The sequence below is a fragment of the Salvia miltiorrhiza genome, chromosome 1, assembly GCF_028751815.1.
Source record: "Salvia miltiorrhiza cultivar Shanhuang (shh) chromosome 1, IMPLAD_Smil_shh, whole genome shotgun sequence".
Lineage (NCBI taxonomy): Eukaryota > Viridiplantae > Streptophyta > Magnoliopsida > Lamiales > Lamiaceae > Salvia > Salvia miltiorrhiza.
Window position 1 is genome coordinate 43,919,083 of NC_080387.1, and position 22,387 is coordinate 43,941,469.

At 38.7% G+C, this 22,387-nt stretch overlaps 3 protein-coding genes and 1 long non-coding RNA gene across 7 annotated transcripts; 2 read left to right on the forward strand and 2 right to left on the reverse strand.

Annotated features, from left to right (window-relative positions):
* Positions 1 to 1,074: 1,074 nt before the first annotated feature.
* LOC131026220 (pentatricopeptide repeat-containing protein At1g26900, mitochondrial-like) lies at positions 1,075 to 3,398 on the forward strand. Its single transcript, XM_057956006.1, has 2 exons — positions 1,075 to 1,209; positions 1,446 to 3,398. Exon 2 carries the CDS (start codon positions 1,558 to 1,560, stop codon positions 3,283 to 3,285), a length of 1,728 nt encoding a protein of 575 aa, XP_057811989.1. The 5' UTR covers positions 1,075 to 1,209; positions 1,446 to 1,557; the 3' UTR covers positions 3,286 to 3,398.
* Positions 3,399 to 3,764: 366 nt separating this feature from the next.
* On the reverse strand, positions 3,765 to 4,806 carry LOC130984972 (uncharacterized). The gene is made up of 3 exons (XR_009088841.1): positions 4,562 to 4,806; positions 4,148 to 4,223; positions 3,765 to 4,054 (listed from the first exon to the last, which is right to left on the reverse strand). It is a non-coding gene; the product is annotated as an uncharacterized LOC130984972 (long non-coding RNA).
* Positions 4,807 to 5,092: 286 nt separating this feature from the next.
* LOC131026548 (transcription initiation factor TFIID subunit 9-like) lies at positions 5,093 to 8,144 on the forward strand. Of its 2 annotated transcripts, none has more exons than XM_057956441.1 (3): positions 5,093 to 5,651; positions 6,557 to 6,834; positions 7,653 to 8,144. In XM_057956441.1, the coding sequence occupies exons 2-3, from the start codon at positions 6,574 to 6,576 to the stop codon at positions 7,923 to 7,925; spliced, it is 534 nt and encodes a 177-aa protein (XP_057812424.1). In that variant the 5' UTR covers positions 5,093 to 5,651; positions 6,557 to 6,573; the 3' UTR covers positions 7,926 to 8,144. The 2 variants fall into 2 exon arrangements, with proteins under 2 accessions (XP_057812424.1, XP_057812432.1); XM_057956449.1 differs by having other exon boundaries at positions 6,569 to 6,834.
* Positions 8,145 to 9,228: 1,084 nt separating this feature from the next.
* On the reverse strand, positions 9,229 to 21,810 carry LOC131026127 (uncharacterized). Of its 3 annotated transcripts, XM_057955900.1 has the most exons (25): positions 21,747 to 21,810; positions 21,263 to 21,554; positions 21,076 to 21,130; positions 20,921 to 20,996; positions 19,986 to 20,050; positions 19,867 to 19,911; positions 19,672 to 19,772; positions 19,454 to 19,595; positions 19,091 to 19,152; positions 18,944 to 19,017; positions 18,783 to 18,853; positions 17,940 to 18,027; positions 17,742 to 17,814; positions 17,556 to 17,660; positions 17,070 to 17,166; positions 16,632 to 16,725; positions 16,456 to 16,539; positions 16,209 to 16,365; positions 15,980 to 16,122; positions 15,670 to 15,714; positions 15,521 to 15,549; positions 15,320 to 15,441; positions 9,994 to 10,041; positions 9,551 to 9,676; positions 9,229 to 9,451 (listed from the first exon to the last, which is right to left on the reverse strand). In XM_057955900.1, exons 2-25 carry the CDS (start codon positions 21,543 to 21,545, stop codon positions 9,429 to 9,431), a joined length of 2,208 nt encoding a protein of 735 aa, XP_057811883.1. In that variant the 5' UTR covers positions 21,546 to 21,554; positions 21,747 to 21,810; the 3' UTR covers positions 9,229 to 9,428. The 3 variants fall into 3 exon arrangements, 2 of the variants coding, with proteins under 2 accessions (XP_057811883.1, XP_057811886.1); XM_057955903.1 differs by lacking the exon at positions 21,747 to 21,810 and having other exon boundaries at positions 19,454 to 19,577; positions 21,263 to 21,690; XR_009102206.1 differs by lacking the exons at positions 15,320 to 15,441; positions 21,747 to 21,810 and having other exon boundaries at positions 9,337 to 9,451; positions 21,263 to 21,695.
* Between the last annotated feature and the right edge of the window lie 577 nt (positions 21,811 to 22,387).

The following is a 22,387-nucleotide window of genomic DNA, read 5'->3' on the forward strand; positions in this document are numbered from 1 at the left end:
GATTATATAATTATATTGCGAAGTGATAATATCTATTGATCTTTGATGAAATAAAAATTGTTAAAGATTATTGGATATTATGGTAAATGTTGGGTATCTTCGCCTAGCCGGAGGTTCACCTCTTGGTTCCCGACCGTCCTGCCGCCTTCACACGACACTCTAGTGCCAAGCTCCTCTTCTCTTTTCTCTTCCTTTAATTACACCTTTCAGTACCTGCAAAATACAAAGGGAAATTCTGCAAGTAAAAGGAACAACAGAAAACTTAAAGAAAGAAAGAAAGAGAGAAATCAGAGGAAACTCGATGTGGGAAAAATGTGTCCTCGGGACACTTTGGCTCAGATTTTTTCCACAGTAGGCTCGACTCTTCCAGCAGCTCAATGATCACGGCAAAGGGGAGATGGAGAATCAGATCGGCGCACAGATCTCGCATGCACAACCACCAAGATCAGGAATCTGATGGTCAGGATTCCGGCGGCTCACACACCCTCAGCTTATCACCAAAACAAGAGTCCGATGGTCAGGATTCCGGCGATACAAGCACTCAATCGAAGTGAAGTTCACACCCACAGTCACCAATCAGGAAACCACGAACAGGAATCCGGCGACACTTCAAGAAGGAATAGCAGAGCCTTCTGAGTCAAACAGTGTATGAAACTTCCTTACGATTGAAAGACTTGCAGCAGGGATAAAAAGGGGTGGAGCATTGAAGTCGGAGATGGGAATCGAGGAGACGGGCGGTGGAAAAGATGGAGCGGCGCAGATGGGGGCGGAAGGGTGTGGGAGATAGAGAGATTTAGGATTTCAGAGTTGCGCGGGGAAGTGAGGATGAGGGGGGTAAATCTGATGGGATAGTGGGCTAGGGTATGGGAATGGGCCGGGTAATAGGTTTGGGCTAGGGAATTAATGATAATTGGGCCAACTCTCCACAGTAAACCGCAAGATAAATAATCGGACCTAGGTAAGATATAGGATATTTATGATTTAATTATACACATTCATACTTATTTATATTCACATAGACTATATAGTAATGAAAGGACATTATACTCAATCAACATATATACTGGTATTGGACTAGATGACTAGCTATGACCCAACGCTAGAGTCGACTCGGATAACATTTAAATGCAACTTATACGTAACATGATGGTTGGGTCATACATGAGAGCTATAACCCAACCAGCATTTGAATGCAACTTATACATGATGGTAATATTTTTGTTTTTATTTTGTGATTGAAGTAGTGACCCGAATTTGGTTGGGTTTACTTGAATTAACTTAAATTTCATGTACAAGTTGCATTCAAATGCTAGTTCAGTTGATTTAAGACGTATTTGCGACTGTTCACTGTTATTTTTTCATTTTGATATTTTCCCCGTCAAAGTCGTTATTCTTTCCCCCCTGATTATTGGTAATAAAGTATAATGAAGTAGTCTTTCGCACAGGTGAGGTGACAGAGAAATATGTTTTTGCCCGCCACATGCTCGATAAATTGACTGTGAGAAGTTCCACTTCACACAACTGGAAATCTTTTTGGGTTGGTGAAAATCTCAGCTTATGATCAAAAGAGATATTACGTCGCAATGTTGGCGCAGATTCAAGAACTGGCCCATCAATCACTGCTACTTCACACTTTCCTCAGATTTTGAGCACCAAAATCTCATCTCCCTGCTACAATCATGCGATCAAATCTGCCAAAGTGCTCAAATTCACTGTTTGATGCTCAAGACTGGTCTCGACCGAATCCCATTTCCACTGAGTAAGCTTCTCGCCCAAATCTCTATGCAGGATATCAGCTATGCAGACTCCATCTTCAAACAGATAAAGACCCCCAACCATTACATGTTCAACACCATGCTCCGAGGCCATTCTGTCCGCAGCGATCCCCAAAATGGCCTCCTTTTGTTCAATCGAATGAGGGCTGAGAATCACGGCTTCGATCAATTTACATTCGTTTCGGTTCTGAAATCTTGCTCCCGTTTGTTGGAGATCCAGACCGGGCTTGAAGTTCATACGTGTGTTTTGAAATCTGGGTTCGGTTCGGTTTTGAATGTGATGAATGCCCTTCTGCATTTCTATTGTGTTTGCGGCAAGACTGAAGACGCGCGCCATCTGTTTGATGAAATGGGTATGATGAAAGACCTGGTTTCGGGGAATACCTTGATGGGGGGATATCTTTGCGTGAAGGAATATGCTTTGGTTTTGGATTTGTTTAAACTACTGTGCAGAGATAGCTTTGGAGTCAGCGTGACTACTATTCTGAGTGCTGTCTCAGCTGTGGGGCAATTGTTGAATGCATCTATGGGAGAGACTATACATGTGTTTTGCTTCAAGGTTGGTTTCTTGTCGAATTTAAATGTGGTTGCTGCTTTGATTTCCATGTACGGGAAGCACGGCTGCATGCACTCTGCTCGTCGACTCTTTGATGAAGTTGATGTTAAAAGAGATGTTGTGTTGTGGAACTGTTTAATTGATGGATATGCTAGAAGTGGTCTTCTTGAAGAAGCAGTGGAGTTGCTGAGATTGATGAAGGATCACACTGTACGGCCTAATTCTTCTACAATGGCCGGGTTGCTCTCTGCTTGCTCCGCCTCCGGGGCTCTTGGAATAGGCGAATACGTGCATGGTTATGTTGAGGACGAGAAGTTGCCATTGGATGCAGTTCTTGGCACAGCAATAATAGATATGTATGCCAAAAGCGGGCTGCTTGAGAAGGCAGTCAATGTTTTCGATAGGTTGGAGTGTAAAGACGTGAAGAGTTGGACGGCTATGATCTCCGGTTGTGGAATACACGGGCAAGCAGATCAGGCGGTCACACTTTTTCATAGAATGGAGGAGGAGGGTGTTGTGCCTAATGAAGTGACATTTTTGACAGTTGTGAGTGCTTGCAGCCATGGAGGTTTAGTGAGAGAAGGATTGTGGTGTTTCAGGAGGATGGTGGAAATGTACAAATTGAAGCCGAGGATTGAGCACTATGGTTGCATGATTGATCTCTTGGGGCGTGCTGGCTTGCTGGAGGAAGCATACGAGCTGATCAAAGGATTGCCAGTCGAGAGGGACGCCACTGCTTGGCGCGCATTGCTTGGCGCGTGCAGAGTATATGGTAACGTCGAGTTAGCCGAGCACGTGAAGGAAGAACTCCAAGGGATTCATGAAAATCATGCGGCTGATTCACTCAGTCTTGCTGGTGCTTATGCTGCTGCTGGGATGGTAGCAGATCATAGATATGAATTGGAGACTGCTAAGAAGGGAGCTGGATATAGCAAAATTGATTTACCATTTTGATTATACTTTATTTTTGCCTTGCCTAGTTTATAACAAAAGTTTTAAGAAAAGAGACTAGAGTTGAATTTTTGCAGAATAACAATCGATGGTGATATATCACTAGGTTACAATTATTTTTGCTCCACTAATCAGGTATAATAAATGAACATATTATTCAGCCATTAAAAGCACAAGAGAGGTAGAGGCACAGCCAAAGTCTGCAATGGTTGAGATCACAGAGAGTGCAGCCTTGTTTCGTTCTTTGACCTTCAACTGATGAACCACTCTGCAAATTTGTAAGCTGGAGTGGTGTAGTACAATAATTGCACAACTTCAATAAGAATTCAAACTCTCTTAAAGCAGTTGGAAGTGACTAAATGGAGAAGAGTAACATTAATTGCAAAAAAATAATAAATTCATCATTCATCAGCTTAGCATAGCACAGTACTCAGAACCCAAGATGGAGAAGTGTAACAATAATAGCTTTTCTCTCTATTTCTTTTGCAATTGAAACCATATGTGCACTTAAAACAAGCCAATAAGGTAATAACACATCAGCAATGTTCAGACATGATTCATCAATACATTTAATGATGATTGGTGTAGAAAATGTATTCACTTCCGTGCTTCTGAGCTAATGACGATAACTGGTGCCGTGACAAAAATACCACATACCTGTGACGGATCAAATACAGCAAATAGTTTGACTTTTAGGAATTTTATAAGTCGATGTCTGAGGGGAGGGGTATTTGGTAAAAGAGTAAGGCTGGGAATCCACCAGCACCCTATCCTGTTAAACCATATAAATATGTTTCAAGCTATGGGATAATACAAAATAAAAAAGAGAGTGATAAACAGATGAAATACATATATATTGCTGCACCTGCACAGATGAAAGGCATGCAGAGCAATACGCCACACTCTTTTTCATATTTCGACCTCGACAACTGCTGACTTACCTGAAAGGAAATTTAAGTATGATCTTTCATCTATGGAGCATTCCACCAAGCACAAACAAGTAAAAATCATAAGCAACACAAAAGCATACTATAGCCTGAAAATCTTCATCACATGAGAGGCTTAACGTATGTAACAGATAATGTGGATTTCTGGAAAAGTTAGATTTTGAGAAGAGGATTTAAATAGAAAAGTCATGCTTTACTAGTCCAGCTACCTCAAGTTTGTGGAAATGTAGATCTTGTGTTATATTATAGCAAAAATATATTCTCAAATATCTATATAAGTTCCAAACAGCCTGACTCGTTCACTATAAGGAAAAGGATAAAAGAAAGCAAACCTTTATCATGCAACCCAGAAATTGGACATAAGAACTAATCGTCTCCATCAAGCAGAGAAAGTGCTCAAATGCATCATCTTAGATAACAATTCAGATAAGATGAGTAAGAAGCTTACACAACCATTAGAAGGAAGAGATTTGTAGATCTCGATAGAAGGCGAGGCTCAAATCTAGAAACAAAGATGCCAGATATATTTTTTTTTTTTGTGGTCCTTTGCGGGTTTTTTTGTGGTTTTTGTTTTGCTCTTGACAGTTCCTTTGTGATCCGACCCTTTGTTAGCGTTTGTGCTTTTAGGGGTTTTCTTGTCCGGTTTTCTTTTTAATAAAATTTCTATTTCAGCAGTTTAAATAATACTCAAACTCGGTCTTGAATTAATAAAATAAGGAGGCCCAGCTTAATAAGTAACTCAATTGCCCAATCCTTTTAATTAAAGAATTCGCAGCCCAACATCCTTGATAACATGAGCAGCCGAGGTTTAAAAAGTGGAACGGCCCAACTGAAAAATAAATAAATTGGACCAACTTATAAAATGGAAATTGGCCCAGTGAAAGGAAATAGCCCAACATCTGAAGCCCAAACCCTACCCCTTTCTTCTTCAACACATCAGCGGTTCCCCCTCATCTCAAACTCTCTCCCCCCTTTTCACCAGAAATCTGCCCGCTCCCTCTCGAATCTGCCATCGTGGCTCCTCCTCCGTTGAAGAGCCGACGATCGGCCCTCTCCCTCGCCCCATCTTCTTCTCCCTCGTTTCCCTACCTACAGAAGTCAGCGGCCGCAGCAGCTGGAACCAGCCACCACCGCCTGACCTAGCCTCCTTGAAACTACCGGCGACAGCAGCTAAGCCACCGTCACCGGCACCCTCCACTCTCTCTCCTCTCCTTCTACTCTTGGCAACGACAAGCCACCGCTGCCTCCCTCAAGTTCTCCGGCAACCAGAGCGAACCAGTCGCTGCCATCATCTCAGTCTTCCCTCGACTCACACCCACGCCCTTGGCCGGACAGCAGCGGCGAGTCGCCGCCGTGCCCTGCCTCCCTCCGTCTCTCGACTCTTACAGCGAACAACACATCAAAACTACTCGACACAGCCAGGTTCAAGACTCGATTTTTCTTTCTTCTTTTTGTTAAAACATGTTTGTAACACTATCAGTAGTATATGTAAATTTGAATACATACACAATTTCGCACATAAATAGGGTCTATTCTTTGCTTAAGGATTTTGTTTTCTCAACACAGTTATGATGCAATATTTCCTATTCGAATGAAGCATGCTGAAGATAATAAGTTTAGGAAAAATATGAAACCTTGAGGCTCACTGATTGGTTGTGATGCTTGTTTGATGTTTTGTCTGGTTTGAGAGAGGGCTTGAGTTGGTGTACTTCATTGATGGCATGGGCAATTTGGATGGGATGGAAGCCTGGTGTTGGCAGGAATTACTGTAGTTTGTACTCAAAGTATGGCTTGAAGCATGGGGAGATTGAGAGCAAGTGACTTGAAAAAAATAAAATCCTTCAACTTTGGATTATTGAAACTGTAATAATTCTTCACGCTTTTGATAAATAAATAACTGATGTAAATGCTCAAACACTTAATTTAAAAACTATATGAAATGCATATGAATTTAAATAACTACATTTACAAAAGCTTTGCAAATAAATTATTGGAATTAAAATAAATTCATTTTCTTTTATTCGGCTTGAATCATCCTGATTTCTAAGTTCAAAATTATTCTAAACTTAGTTAGGGAAAAGCGGGGTATTACAGATTGAAGTAGTGACCCGAAGTTAATTTAGTTGGGTTTGCTTGAATTAAGCGATATGTATGAATTCCTCCTGAAATTTTGCTTTCATGTACAAGTTGTATTCTGCTGCGTGCCAGTTGATTTTAGACGTATTTGGGACTATTTATTGTTTTTTATTCATTTAGATGTTATTTTTTTCGTCTAAGTCTCGATTCTCCCCCTCCCCCCCCCCCCCCCGATATATTTGTGATATTAGGAACTATTGCAGAGTGAATGGCGGAGGTGGGAGAAGACGTCATGCCGAAGGATGCAAAGATTGTGAAGGAGTTATTGAAATCAATGGGTGTTGATGACTACGAGCCTCGAGTCGTAAACCAGTTTTTAGAGCTCTGGTATCGATACGTAGTTGATGTTCTCACTGATTCTCACGTGTATGCAGACCATGCTGGGAAGTCTATCATCGACTCTGATGATGTTAAGCTTGCAATTCAGTCCAAAGTGAATTTTAGTTTCTCGCAGCCTCCACCTCGAGAGGTAATTTATTAATTTTAGCCCGATGTTTGTTGATGCGTTGAATGCTTTTTGGAGTGTTTCTGAACTGATGGTAGTCGAAGCTGCATTATCAATTTTAGCCCGATTTTTCTTACCCATTATCAAGTAGCCATTATCAAAGTATATTTTAAATTCTTAGTTTGCTTGTGATGGTAGTCGAAGCTGCATTATCAAGTAGCCATTATTGTGGACTAGATTGTTTGTTTAGCTCAGTATCTACAGTATTAATAGTTTGATACATATCAGAAACTTGTTGTTTATACGATTTGATGCAAAAGAGTCTATATATTGTAATGGTGTGATAAGGATCCTAATGAGCTTTACTAATTAGCTGCTCTCCCTTTTTCTGCAAACTCAGATATTTTGGATACTCTTACCTTAATGTTCCTAATAACATTTGATTGCTTCTTCTGGGGAACGAAGCACGTAATACGTTGATGAAGTGTTCTAAAGCTTGTAGATGGTTCACAATGTTTATTTAATATGCCATCTTTGAACTACTGTTTTATCATAGTTTGCTCATGATGCACTACTTAATAGCTATTTATCAATACTTGTATTAGTATCATGTATTGATTGGTGATACCATGATGACACAAATGAGTCTATATAGTGTAAAGGTGTGATCACAGTCTTGTGAGGTTTATTCTGGATTCTCTTTCCCGTTGTACTTTCTAATAGCTCTTGGTTACTTCATCTCAAGAAGAAAGCGTGCAAATATGTTAATAAACATGGTTTCTGTTGTTTATGCTGATATGTGATATTATTGCGTGCAATCACTACACCAAATCCCTTGATAGGTGCTACTGGAATTGGCTCGGAGCAGAAATAAGGTCCCCTTGCCGAAATCAATAGCCGGTCTGGGGATTCCTCTGCCTCCAGAGCAGGACACATTGATCAACCCAAATTATCAGCTTGCTATTCCCAAGAGACACAACACGCAACTGCCTGAAGAAACGGAAGAGGATGAAGAGGCGGCCAATGGCAATTCGAACCATGATCAAGACCGGAGAAATTTGTCTCAAGGAGCTCAGCGTGTTTCATTTCCCCTCGGCTCCAAACAGTCTAGATAAGTCTGTTTTCATTGTAATGTTACAAATGATCTATGTATCAAGTAGTTTGTGTTTTTTGCTTGTAATGTTACAAATTTGTGTCAGGGCGTGTTTCTGTTTTGTTGCTTGTATAATGCGCTTAGTTATAGTGATTGTCGGAAATGTGGCTCACACTTGAATGTTGAAGTTTGTGGATGGCGTGCTACATTTTCTGAAGAAAACCTCTTCCTTACTCATTGCTCATCACTCTCACTCTCAATTTATGCAATACTTTCTTAAATATTTGTCATCCACGTCTCAACTCAAAAAAGAAAAGATGTGAGTAATAAATTAGACATAAGAGGAGAACAAGAAAGAATATTATATATAAAGAGAATAGTATATAAGAAGCTTTATTATAAGGATTAATTGTCCATATTTATAAAGATAATACATAGAGGCAAAATAGTATATACTTATTTAAGATAAGAAAGGCAAATTGTACCCACTATTATAATAATATTTAAATAATATCAACTCTTACTATTTTATCCTTTAACGTGTAGGAGTGTATTAGGCTAGTTTTAGTTCAAGCACGCTTACACGCTCACACGACACACGATCTAGCGTATAAGTGTGTATTAAGTTTAGTTTTAACTAATATATGTTAAATGACATAATTTGTCTCTTGACCTTTTGAATACTAGTGCATATTTAGTATTGGTTAGATTGAAAGTCACATTCATAAGTGTAGTATCCTAAAGGTCTCATGCATTTATTAGGCTATTAACATCAAGTCTCTCTAGAATCATCCATTGCACAATGTAGATAGTGTTGTTCTCATTTATAAAATCAAGTAAAAACAAAAAGAAAAAAAAAATCAAGTAAAACTCATGTAAAATATATGAGTGTTCTGTAGCAACTCAAAGTAAAATTCCCGTTTCAATAAAGTTTTTCTCATCATAGCTTCCGCAAAATCAACAATACACTAGCACGACGCACGACCTAATGTATAAGTGTGTATTGTTTGCATTTTGTATAAAGATAAATATGAGTTTAAATACGTATTTCGATAACGATAACGACAACAATACACTTTAGTTTCTCGCAGCCTCCACCTCGAGAGGTAATTATTAATTTTAGCTCGATGTTTGTTGATGCGTTGAATGCTTTTTGGAGTGTTTCTGAACTGATATATATACAAAGTATATTTTAAATTCTTAGTTTGCTTGTGATGGTAGTCGAAGCTGCATTATCAAGTAGCCACTATTGTGGACTAGAGGCTCGTTTGGTAGGTATATTAGAATGGGCTGATCTCTGGTGCGCGCACACGGTGAGATCACCATGTTAATTATTATTTAATTGATTAATTAAGATATAATTAATTACAAATAAAATTTAAAAATTTCAATGATCAATATTCTAAGGAAGAGCTCATGGTGAGAGAGAGTTCTTCACGCAAGTTTTTGTCTATTAAGATTCTATAACAAGATAACTTAAATTAAGATATGTATAGTATACGAGGAATGATGGGTATCATGAAAGTCACATGTAATTGTGTCCGCCACCTACACAATTGGACACAAAAAATATAAATCAAAGTTAATATCAACATTATGCATAAAGCATAATATTTGGCATAGTAAATTTTGGGTGTACTGCAATACCTTCACATCTCCGAAAAAAGGATTTTAAACCGTGAAGTGATTCCTCAAAGTTGGTGTAGAGCCTAAGAGACTTGCGCAGCCACTTTGATATGTATGCTCTGTTTCTCTCTCTATGGAGTCGCTCGTCTGCATGCACAAAACAATTACTTAATGCAATTAGTTTCTGAAACACTATTAATCAGCAACTCTCTACATACCTTTCTAAAAAGATATATTTACGTAAGGTTCCACTAATATTCTAAAATCTATTATTGTGCGTATTAGAATTGGGTCCCATCATTCTCTTAAAAGGCCTCATAAGGGTAGAGGGTACTCCAAACTTATATATTGGAGACAAGATCATTACCAAGTCGATGTGAGACAAAAAAAGTAAGATAAACTCGAATGAGAAATGAATTCAATTAATTTTGCATTCGCGTCACTTGATCACAAGTTGTGAGTACCTAAGAAGATGATAGCTCCATAATCCAACCTGTGTCGAATGCAACGACCTACAAAAGCCAAAAGGTAAAGAAATACTATAAGCAAATGGGCATTGTAACCTGAGTTTGGGTTACAAATGTTGAGAATAAAAAGTCAGCAGACAAATAAAGTTAGTCAAAAGATAAAGTTAGTCAAAAGATAATCAAGGATCCCTTAATTATAGGGATCCTCATGATGTTGTAGGAATCCTCATGATGTTGTAGGAATCCTCATGATGTTGTAGAAGCAAATATTAAATATGATCTCCCTTCCAACACTATAAATGGGGGAAGTGTATCAGCAGAAGAAATAAGAAATACAATTACAATCTTTAGCTTCTCTTTCTCTATGCATTATGATGATACAATGTTTCAACATGGTATCAGAGCAGGTTTAACCATAGGAACTCAGAAACGAATCATCATCGTTCATAATCCAAAACCAAAACATTCCTAGCCAATTCAAATCAGTTTGTGGAGTAACTCACCGGCGACAGTTTCGATCGCCATTCCAAAAATGAAGAAAGCTTCCAAAACCAGCGGCAGCGGCAAGCCCAACTCCCCTCACAAAGACCTCCCCAACCTCGCCGCCAAGCCCAAGAAGAAGAAGTCCAAGCAGAAGCCCACCCCTCCCTCGCCGTTAAAGGACGAGAGCGCCGCCGACGAACCTACCCCGCCGCCTAAGATCAAGGTCTACCTGCCCAAGCCAATCAGGGTGTCGTCGGCCTTCTCCCGCAGTAACAGCTACGACAGCTTGGCCTCCAACAGCGACGGCGAGAAGCCCGCCGAGGAGCTCTCCTACATGGGTGACTACGGGGTGTGCGCTGCCGTGGGAGGCGGCTCCGACGATTTCCTCGACGGTGGATTTATCTTACCGATTGATGGCCGAGGAAGATCCGAGAGAGGAAGAGGAGAAAACTCAACCGGCTACCCGACTACCGGCTCGGCAACTAACGTTGACGGCCGGAAAAACGACAGAACGGAGGCGAGAAGCGCGGCTGCCGGCGTAGACGGCCGAGGACACAACAGCTCGGCGTCAGCCGGCACCTCTGTCGGTGTAGATGGCCGAGGACGCAACAGTTCGACCGCTGCTGGCTTCTCCGCCGGCGTTAATGGCCGAACAACCGAGAAAAATGGTGAAGGTGGAACCAAGGGAGAGAAAGAGGTGGAGAGAATCGGTCAAAGGGAGAAAGAGGCGTGTGGAATTGGTCAAAAGGAAAAAGAGGCGCATGATTTAGGTATAGGGTTTGATGATTATTCATCAAACCCTCCCACTTATCCATTATCTCAAATTCAGTCCCCTATTTTCAGTAAATTACAAAAGAAACCCCATTCTTTTGAGTCTAGTCCCTCAAGTTTATGGAAATCCCAAAATGAACCCCATGTTATTCAAAACAGCCCAATAGTTATGCCCAACTCAAATTTTGACCCAAAACTATCTGAAAATTCGAAAATAATCCCCACTGCATGTCAAGTGTCAAATAAACAAGTCAGTAGAAAAACAAATTGGATTTTTGATTGTGGGGCTACAGACACTATGACTTTTGACAAATCAGATATACTTGAGTCATCAAAATCCTTTAGAACTCATGTACAAACTGCTAATGGTGACTTAACTCAAGTAGAAGGGGCCGGAACTATAGAAATCTCCCCAACCTTGCGATTATCCAATTGTCTATATGTTCCGTCCCTATCTCATAAGTTGTTGTCAATTAGTCATGTTACTAAAGAACTCAATTGTACCATGATAATGCATCCTCACTTCTGTTTACTTCAGGATATCAGGACGGGGGAGATTATTGGGCGTGGCACTGAGCGGGATGGATTGTACTATGTGGATGAGATAGCTCAACAAGGCAAGGTGATGCTGGCTCACGGAACTGCTGACCGGGAAACCTGGCTTTGGCACCGTCGGTTAGGGCATCCATCCATGGGGTATCTTAAGCTTTTATTTCCTAAATTAATAAAAAATGGTGAGAATTTATCTTGTGAAACTTGTGTTTTAGCTAAAAGCCACCGAAAATCTTTTAAGCCTAATGACACACAAGTAAACTCCATATTTTCTCTTGTTCATTCTGATGTTTGGGGTCCTTCACCCGTGGTAGGGGGACAAGGTTTTAAATATTTTCTGTTATTTATTGATGATTGCACTAGGATGACATGGGTATATTTTTTAAAACACAAATCTGAAGTTTTTGAAAAATTTACTCATTTCCATACTATGGTTCAAACTCAGTTTCAGAAAAACATCCAAACCCTTAGAACTGATAATGGAGGGGAATTTGTTAATAATTCCATGAAAATATTTTGTCAAACAAAAGGGATTATTCATCAAACTACTTGCCCCCACACTCCTGAACAAAACGGAGTTGCCGAAAGAAAAAACCGAATTTTACTTGAAATGACTCGTTCTATGATGATTGAGTCTCATGTTCCCTCCTCGTTTTGGCCCGAGGCCGTGGCAACCTCGGCTTACCTTATTAACCGTCTCCCTACTAGGACTCTTAAACTTCAAACACCATTACATAAATTGTCTACTCTGGCCTCCATACCTCTTGCCCTTACACTTCAACCACGGGTCTTTGGGTGCTCTGTTTTCGTTCACATTCCTAAACATGAACGCACCAAATTCTCTCCTTGTGCAGTCAAGTGTGTGTTTGTAGGATATGGAGTTAATCAAAAAGGATATAGGTGTTACAATTCCAAAACCCGTCAAATCATCACCACCATGAACTGTGATTTCCTTGAAACTGAGTATTTTTACGATAACCACCTTACCAGTCAGGGGGAGAGTGAGAGTGAGATCGACTTGTTAAGTTGGTTACCAATGCCAGTCCCGGAAGCAGATCCAACAGAAAATATTAACCTAGCCACCGAGCTTACTTCATCCACATCTGAGCAATCCAATCCACCGCCGCCCCAAATATCTTCTTCACCACTGATATCTGAGGTAAGAGATTCTGAACCTATTACTATGATTTCGGGTTCTACTGATCCTGTTTCTCAAGTGGTTGAAGAAGAAGAACAGGAAGTACAGGAGGAGCATACAATGGGTGCAGACAAGGGGAGATATGTGTTACCCCCTAGAAGTACTCGAGGAATTCCTCCTAAACGTTATTCACCAGAAAAGTTTGGGAAGAACTCTCGGTATTCTATTGGGGGTATCGCCAAAGGGAACCTATCCAAAACTGCAGCTGCCTATGAAGTAGCTTTGTATGACGAAGAGATCCCAAAGAATGCGGAACAGGCCTTAAAGATTCCACATTGGAGAGATGCCATGAAGAAAGAAATAAGTGCACTGAATCGAAACCATACATGGGAGAAGTGTAGACTACCAAAGGGGAAGAAAACGGTAGGATGCAAATGGGTCTTCACAATCAAAAGGAGACCGGATGGATCTATTGAGCGTTACAAGGCTCGATTGGTCGCAAAAGGATACACACAGATGTATGGGATCGACTACGAGGAGACCTTCTCACCTGTTGCAAAGATGAACACTGTCAGAGTGCTCCTCTCAATTGCTGCTAATAAGGACTGGGATCTTCATCAGTTCGATGTTACAAATGCTTTCCTTCATGGAGAGCTTGAAGAAGAGAGAGAAGTCTACATGGAGGTGCCTCAAGGTTTTTCAGGAGATTTTGGAGAGGGTGAAGTCTGCAAGTTGAAGAAAACCTTATATGGGCTCAAGCAGTCTCCCAGAGCTTGGTTTGGAAGATTCACCGCAGCCATGAAGAAGTTTGGATACCAGCAAAGCAACTCAGATCACACTTTATTCTTAAAGAAACGAGGTGATCTGATCTCTTGTTTGGTCATTTATGTTGATGATATGATTATAACAGGGGATGACACAGAGGAGATTCAAAAGTTGAAAGAAAGCTTGTTCAAAGAGTTCGAAATGAAGGACTTAGGAAAACTAAAATACTTCCTCGGAATTGAAGTTCTCAGATCAAAGAAGGGGATCTTCATCAACCAGAAGAAGTATACTCTAGATCTCCTAGCTGAAACTGGGATGCTAGATTGCAAGCCAGCAGAAACTCCTATTATCGTAAATCATGGGCTACAAATTGTGGAAGGAGCTCAGTTAGCCGATCGAGGACAATATCAGTGTCTGGTAGGGAAACTAATCTACCTTTCCCATACTCGACCTGACATTGCTTATGCTGTTGGTGTTGTTAGTCAATTCATGCACCAACCACAGGCTGACCACATGGAAGCTGCGCTCAGAATTGTGAGATATTTGAAGAAGACTTTTGACTATGGAGTGCTGTTCAAAAAGGCTGGACACCTTGAGATACAAGCTTACACCGATGCTGACTGGGCAGGAAACCCGAATGACAGAAAGTCAACAGCTGGATACTTTGCATCTGTGGGAGGAAATCTTGTCTCATGGAGAAGCAAGAAACAAAAGGTAGTTGCTCTCTCAAGTGCAGAATCAGAATTCAGAGGGATCAAGAGTGGGTTAACTGAAGTCCTTTGGCTAAGAAGATTGTTGATGGAATTAGGCCTTCACCCAACGAAGACGTGCAAATTGTACTGCGACAACAAGGCTGCCATCAGCATATCAGAAAATCCTGTTCAACACGACAGAACAAAACATGTCGAAGTGGATAGGCACTTCATCAAGGAAAAGATTGAGGAAAAGATTGTGGAGCTCCCGTTTGTGAGGTCCGAAGATCAGCTCGCTGATATCTTAACCAAAGCTGTAGACTTCAAAAGTTTTTCAGAAGTTCTTTCCAAGTTGAGTATCGGAAATCCCGTCACTCAACTTGAGGGGGAGTGTTGAGAATAAAAAGTCAGCAGACAAATAAAGTTAGTCAAAAGATAAAGTTAGTCAAAAGATAATCAAGGATCCCTTAATTATAGGGATCCTCATGATGTTGTAGGAATCCTCATGATGTTGTAGAAGCAAATATTAAATATGATCTCCCTTCCAACACTATAAATGGGGGAAGTGTATCAGCAGAAGAAATAAGAAATACAATTACAATCTTTAGCTTCTCTTTCTCTATGCATTATGATGATACAATGTTTCAACAACAAAATTCACTTCATCCTTAGAAACTAGTTTCATACATAAGAACTAAAATCAATATACTTTAATTTGAGTTAACTCAATCACTTCACACCCAATTGTGACAATGTTTTGACAACCACATATTTGGTTGGTTCAACATATGCAAACATCAGATGATGAAAAGGTGTGGGTTAAGATTAAAGTAAAATAGTTGGCTGAAAAGCTTAATGCTACTAAATTGGATCAACTATGCATTCATAAAGTAACAACTTTTTGGATAATGAAAAAATGTACCTGCAGCCTGGTTTAGGGCACGAAAGGCTTGCTGACAGTACCATTCATTCCCACTTAAAAGCTTCTTAGATATCTCATTTATATTATTGAACTTCTTCTTCTGTGCAACTTTAATGTCATAACTGGTAAACAAATGATCAAGAATTACTAATATGGTCATGCTACCTAGTTAGCAAAAGAGAATATGAGAGAAATACTTACATGTTAGGAAAGGGAATCCCAACAATCACCTAACATAGTTAAGGAAAAATAACATTTGACAAGGAATATCATAATTTTGTTAAAATTATACCTAGTTGAGCATGATGCAGATTTAAAATTATACATAATAGAATTAATGTAAAGGATACGACAGCTCGAGCATTGTCATCTGAGAAGTCCATCCCTTCAGATACCTGTAATCACCATATCTAGATGTTAATTTGGCTTAGAAATATCGCACAGCCACAATTCAGAAAATCAAAATGCTTTTCACTCTCATACAGAACTCATCAATCAGGAACGCTTTCGAGGATCAATTATATCCTAAACGTGCTTCCACACAAGGAATTCCAATTTATCTAAACGAAAAAGGGAAAAATTCCTAAAATGAATGTGAACAAAAGATTAGAGTTAGAATGGATAAAACATATGTAAGCTCATATGCAGCAGCTGAATTACCTTGCCTCGACAAACTGCTAGAAAAGCTGCCCCTTCTTTCCTAATAACCAAATTGCTATTCGACTGCCTTGTGCCATGACGTATGTAATTATAGTATTCCCTTAGAGTAGCCTCAAAAGAATCTTGGCTGCTCCCTCTTGGTTCTGAAACAAGTCATTCAGTATTGTTCAGAAAGATAAAAGCTTTCATGCATCTGAGAATCTAGGAGAAGAGAGAACAAGAAGCTTACCAACAAAAATGGATTTTTGTGCATTTAATCGAGACCACTGGCCTGTTTCCTGCCACCTGGTGCTTAATTTATCCAGCAACTTGTAGCTTGGAAAGAAAACCAGACAACCACCAGGAACAACTTTGCATATTTCCTCCAAAGATGTGCCAACTGCATCCTTTTTTTCACAAGAATATACATAATCTTCTTGTACACTTGGAAAACAATATTCTTTTGAGCTTCACCATAGTTAGGATATGCATAATACCTGGAAAGCATAATCATCCGCAGTTTTGTAGCTTGCGTTGAGTCGATAGTTACCAGGACCATTGGAAATCACAGTTGCCCACACCTGTGGAAGATGATGGCCAAACTCTAATTTAGGAAAACCAGAAGCAGTTATATATCCAACATGATGAAACACATAAGAAAGAATCATTTTACCTGCGAATCAACATCTATGATATGTGGGGCTTCCAGACAAGTGCCAAATTGAACACCAAGTTCAGATGAGAAAGTATTCATTGGTGAAAGAGTTCTGCAACAATAAAGAAATTAATATTACATGTATATATATATATGCATCACGCCAACTGACTAAATAACTTGTAACTACGTAAGAGTACTCTGAAAATCCAAATCCAAGTATGTAATCATTTAGAAAATAAACGGGTTAGAACAACTCTTTTGGCAGTTGTACCATTTTTGATGATGTACCACGGACAATGAGGATTCAGAACAGCAAGCCAGCAATAAATATTAAATAAATAATTTTGAACCTATCAAGGAAGCCTAAAAATAAAAAGAAATCACAGGAAACAATAGAAGTGCAGTAGTGTGCAAGAAACCTTCTCAAGAAATGATTAATAACTTGACGTTTACCCTGAAGTTAGAATGACAGATTGTGCAGTTTCAGCAATGCTTTTAAAAACGACGGCAGGATTTAAGCACCACAAGCTGAATGTGTTTGTCCAACCACCTGTAACATCTCCCATGCACTAATAAGTAATAACATTATGCCACTAAAACAGCAAAACAGAGCTACAAGCTCAGTCTCCTGAACTCTATAGTGCAAAGAATAAGTCAGTGAGTATGTGCGTTTAAATTATTTTACGTTAAGGTTCTTAATGATTCCTCAACAATATATTATCAAACTCATTTTGCATAACATTCCAATGGAAAAGAAAAGAGAAACATAAACTCATCTTCCACAAACCTTGTTCAGTCTTTCAAAGTGTTTGAGTTCTATAACAAATTTAGCATGGCATCAAGCTGGAGAATGCTTAGATGGCCAACTTCTCTATCCCTTCAAAATTTTACATAGCTGCTTATGAGGAATGGGCAACTTAAGCATTAAAAGAAAGTGACCTTGTGTGCCTTCATCTTTCTTTGCAACTCTTTGTAGTGCCAGTTCAAAGTCACGAATATGGACACCATCCCTAGAGAAGAAGTAACTGAGTGAAGAGAACAATCCTGTATGATCACCAGAAGGCCAATCAACAATGAAATTCGCTGCATAGATATGTGAAATGCATGAAAATGGAGATAAATTACCTTCTAGGATAGCTGATGCCATTCCTGTTAAATAAGAAACACATGGCTCTGCTTCTGAAGCAGCTCTGATGGCCTTCAGACCAATGGTTCACAAACAAAGAATGGGGTTAGCCACAAAAATGGCCAAGCATAATGAATGAAACAATGCAAACCAAAATAAGAAGATTCATCAAACTGAATGTTGATACTTATAAGTACCTTTTGGGCACAGTGTTGCAATATTGGAAAATTCTGCAATGATATATTGGCTTCCTGTAGCTCTTTTGAAGCTTTATCTCCAGTCCAACTGAGTTGGTTAAAACACATAAGAAAATAAAAGAATGAGAAGGAGCCTGCCATTCTTGAAAATGCTAATCTCTGAAGAAAAAAAGGATGATTTTGAAATGGAATTTTATTTACAGTAAGTTTCCAAAGCCCAAAGATTATAGAACCAACTTCATTTAGGTTTATACATTTCTTTTAAGTGCTTTGAATCAGCAATGGAATTATCCCTTTTGGATGGAATATGAATAAGTTCAAGACAAAATTTGGATCTAAAGAAACATAAAAGTGCATTTTCACAATACCATCTTCATGTTATATAAAATTAGGAGTAATAATGCATAAACAACAAGTTTTCAAAACCATCAGATAGTTTCCACTTCCCTCATTACCCAAGTCTAATTCCCAGTATAATTGATTCTAGAAAGGAAACGATGCTCTCTACAAAGTGTCTTTCGTTGCTAGGAGAGGATGACACTTGAAGGCAGGCAGCAAAATGTAATCTTCTAGCTCTATTTGGAGCAACATATTATACAAACAACCTACAACAATTTTTCACTCATCACCCTATAAGATCCCATCTGCCTATAAATTATAAAACATGACCAGACAAAAAGTATAACATGTTATAATCAAACATAAAATCATTATATGAACTTGCCAGAGATGTTTCAATTTGAATATAGACTATTTTTTCGCAGCTTTGTATTTATGAGCAGATTTTATTAACAAAAAAATAAAATAAAAATAGCATCCATCGCAGTGGTAGTGAATACTAACCAACGGAAATGGCACCCAAAATCACGCTTCATCAGGGCACTTTTTCTCCGGTCCATCCAACTCAATATGTCCTGCATATATTAAAATAAAAGAATAGTAATACACTGATAAGAAGAGTTTGGAAAACGAGTGAAGGGAGAGTATCTTATGAATATCAGCACCTGAGTCATCTCAAACAAGGGTTGGTATGTCATGGCATCAATCAGCCTCAGCCGTCTCAATTCTATCTGCAAATCTTCAAAAACACAAAGCAATATAACATAAGATAACAGGTATTGATTTTTAAAATGCTTTTGCATAGAACTTACGGAGCAAAGATTCCTCCTCTAGATCAATACTACCACCATCACGAGCTACGTCTTCTATATTACTGGATAAATTTTGAAGAAGTCAAACAATTATTAGGAGAAGAAAATGTATAAGGTGAAAGCTTATACAGACCAAATTGTATTTCAACTGTCAAATTCTATAGATTCAAAAACATCAATCATGAAAAGATGAAAATATTTTGCTAAAGAATAAACATTTGTTGTCAGTAAAAATTCAAATTTCACTTCAAGATGAACAACTTTGCTTGTTTTCCTTTTTTTCCCGGAAAAACATTATTGTATACTTGATGAAGAATGAAGAAGCACAGCAACATATATGGACCATTGATAGATTCAACATACTGTGCTTCATCTAAAATAATAATGCTCCCGCGCATATAAACTTCCAGTCCCTTTCGGATGTTTGGATTGATGATATAGTTGTATGGGCAGAAGACCAGTTCTGCATCTTCAACCAAAGAATGTGCTGCAAAATATGAACAGCCTGAACATTGAAGAGCTCTTTTAGTCACTTTACTAATTAATTTCCCCAGATATATACAAACTGAAAAACATAGAACCTTTGACAACTTGCCCAATTTTGACAAGATCTTCAATGTCATGGACCTCATGGCAGCCACCTTTTCGAAGAGAGGGATGACCTTTGACTTCATGGACATTTCTGACAGGAAATGAGTTTATTGAGGAAATCAAACTAAATTGCAAATCCACAAGAATAGAACCGGTTATAAGACACCTAAAGAAAATTGACATACCTGGATTCCGGGCAGTAATCTTCTCTATTCTTCAGAAGCAACCGACTGAAAATCTAAACTGGTGTTAGAGACAAGAGAAATGGAAAAATGCTATCAACTGTTGAGAAAAAGGAAATGACCATTTCTCGTCAACTTTCTTATCACCAAGTAACTTTGGATTGGTACAGTAATGCTTTCTTGATCCCTGGAAGAACACAAGATATATAAGCAAAACATGCATACCATTTAAAATAAGTAGCAAGCTTTTAAGAATGGGTACTTTCACTTTGTATATATGATAATTGAAGTATAAATATGTAATTATAACAATGGAAGTATTTGTAGTAGTTTATTTATATTATAAGCTTTTAGTTTTATTTTGATTTTTCATCTATAGTTATAGTTTATTTTTTCATTTTATAGTAATTATATATTTTGTCATGTGTTAGGATTACTAGAATAATTTATCCCATATATATATCATATTAATTGCATTACATAACACAATATATACATGAGACCAGTGTCATGTATGCGACTCGACCTGCTTTTATGACCAACATATGTAAAAATTTGTACTTCTTACCCTTGCACTTCTAGCAGGTATGCCAATCACCTGCTCCACAACCACTCCTTTCAGAACCTTCCATTCCATGACTACTACTTAACGATACAAGCACGCCCTAAGACGTAGATTTCAACTAGAAAAAACAAATAAAGTGGAGAAACGAGATTCACCTTTCACTTATACTCAATTCAAGTTGAGGTATGTTGTTAATCACAATAAACTCTTTCGAATTCGTACTAAAAATGGAAATAGACAATGCTACTCCACCATCATTTTTTATTTTATTTTTTGTAATTGCAATATTAAATTTAAAAATTGTGACTCGATGGACTCAAATTCGAGACTTTGGTCTCAAACATTAACCACTCTACCATCATTCTGAAAATACAAGACAGTGGAGGCATGATTGTAGATTGTAGCAGAATATGGTTATTGAGTGAAAGAAACATGTTAGATTAGTTGGACTATAAAATGGAAAAGCGAGAGTTAGTGAAGAGAGGTAGGTACCAAGACTGCCATGGGGACCCTGTAGGTTGTTTTCTTGTACTCCCGGATGACTTGACTGATTTGAGCATGAGTTCTCCTAGTAATTTAATTAAAACACACCAAACTCTCACACTCAGTTTTAGTGAGCTCAATATTTGAAGCTAAACCAAGCTTACGATGAATAAAAGATAATCGGTGCTAATCTTTGTTGCTCCATGCCTGCTGGATTCCCTGAATAGATAACCAACCAAAACAACCTAAAATGGCTTCTTCTAATCTCCACCAATATAGCAACTAATAACAATAAGAAAACAAAACACTCAACGATCTCACTTTTTTTTTTTTTTCTCTAAAATTTAATACCTGATGGCTGAGTCTCAGGGATGAAGCCGCCCCCATGATAGTTGGACTCATTCCGGATATTTCTAAGTTTGTGATTCTGCTGCCATGCAAGGGCGGAGCAGAGCAGCGAGAGCGACTTCCCTGTGCCGGTGGGAGATTCGAGCAGCGCGTGGCAGTGGCCGTCTCTCTGCGACCGATTGAGCGTCGCGATCACTTGGTTCATGAAGGCCAGCTGAGTGCCGTACGGCTGGTACGGGAACTCCACCGGGATTCCGCCGATGTAGATTGTGCTGGAATCCGCCATTTTTTTTAACTGGGGAAGATAGGGGAATTTTGTGAGAAAGGTGGCGCCATCATCTTTTCAAAATTTAACTCAAACTTATTTTTAGTATCTTTTTCACACGGTGAAAATGGCAAGTTTTATACTTGTCGTCTTCGGAATATCATCGAAACAAATCCACTGGATTCAATGTGATTGAACGTAACAAGAGTTAGTGAACACTACCTGCTTAATTTATTTCACGACGCCGCCGGGAAATGAAAACGCCGAATCCAAACCTGGATTCAATGTCAAACAAGATTTTTGTTACAGTCATTTTAAATGTGTATTTGGAAACTTACACAATACACTACCACGACACCACCCTACGCTTTTTGAAAAAGTCAAAACAGTATTGGTTCACTTAACTAAATCGGTCTGGGCCAACTAAGTACATAACCGGTCACTGTACAAACTAGGTGACGTGTCGCAATCTAGACGGGGGAAGCGTCAGTCACAAGTCTGATTTTTTCTTTGAATTTTTTCTTTGAAAAAATCAGGTTGTTCTTAAAAATGCATGTGACGCGACCTTTTAATTTCTTTATTTAATATTGCAAATTTATCAAAAAAAAATAAAAATGCATTCTTATACACGATTGTATTTTCCATACTTCTACTTCCTCCGTATCGCAAAACTTGAGCATTATTCATTTTCGATTGTCCTACGAAACTTAAGCACTTTTTTTATATAACAAAGTTTTTCTCTTTATTTACCTTTTCACCTACCATATTTAACACATAAAATATTATTCCCTTCGTCTCAATAAAAATGGTCACCTTTCCTTTTTGATTTGTCCCACTAAAAGTGGCCCAAACTCAAAATAGAA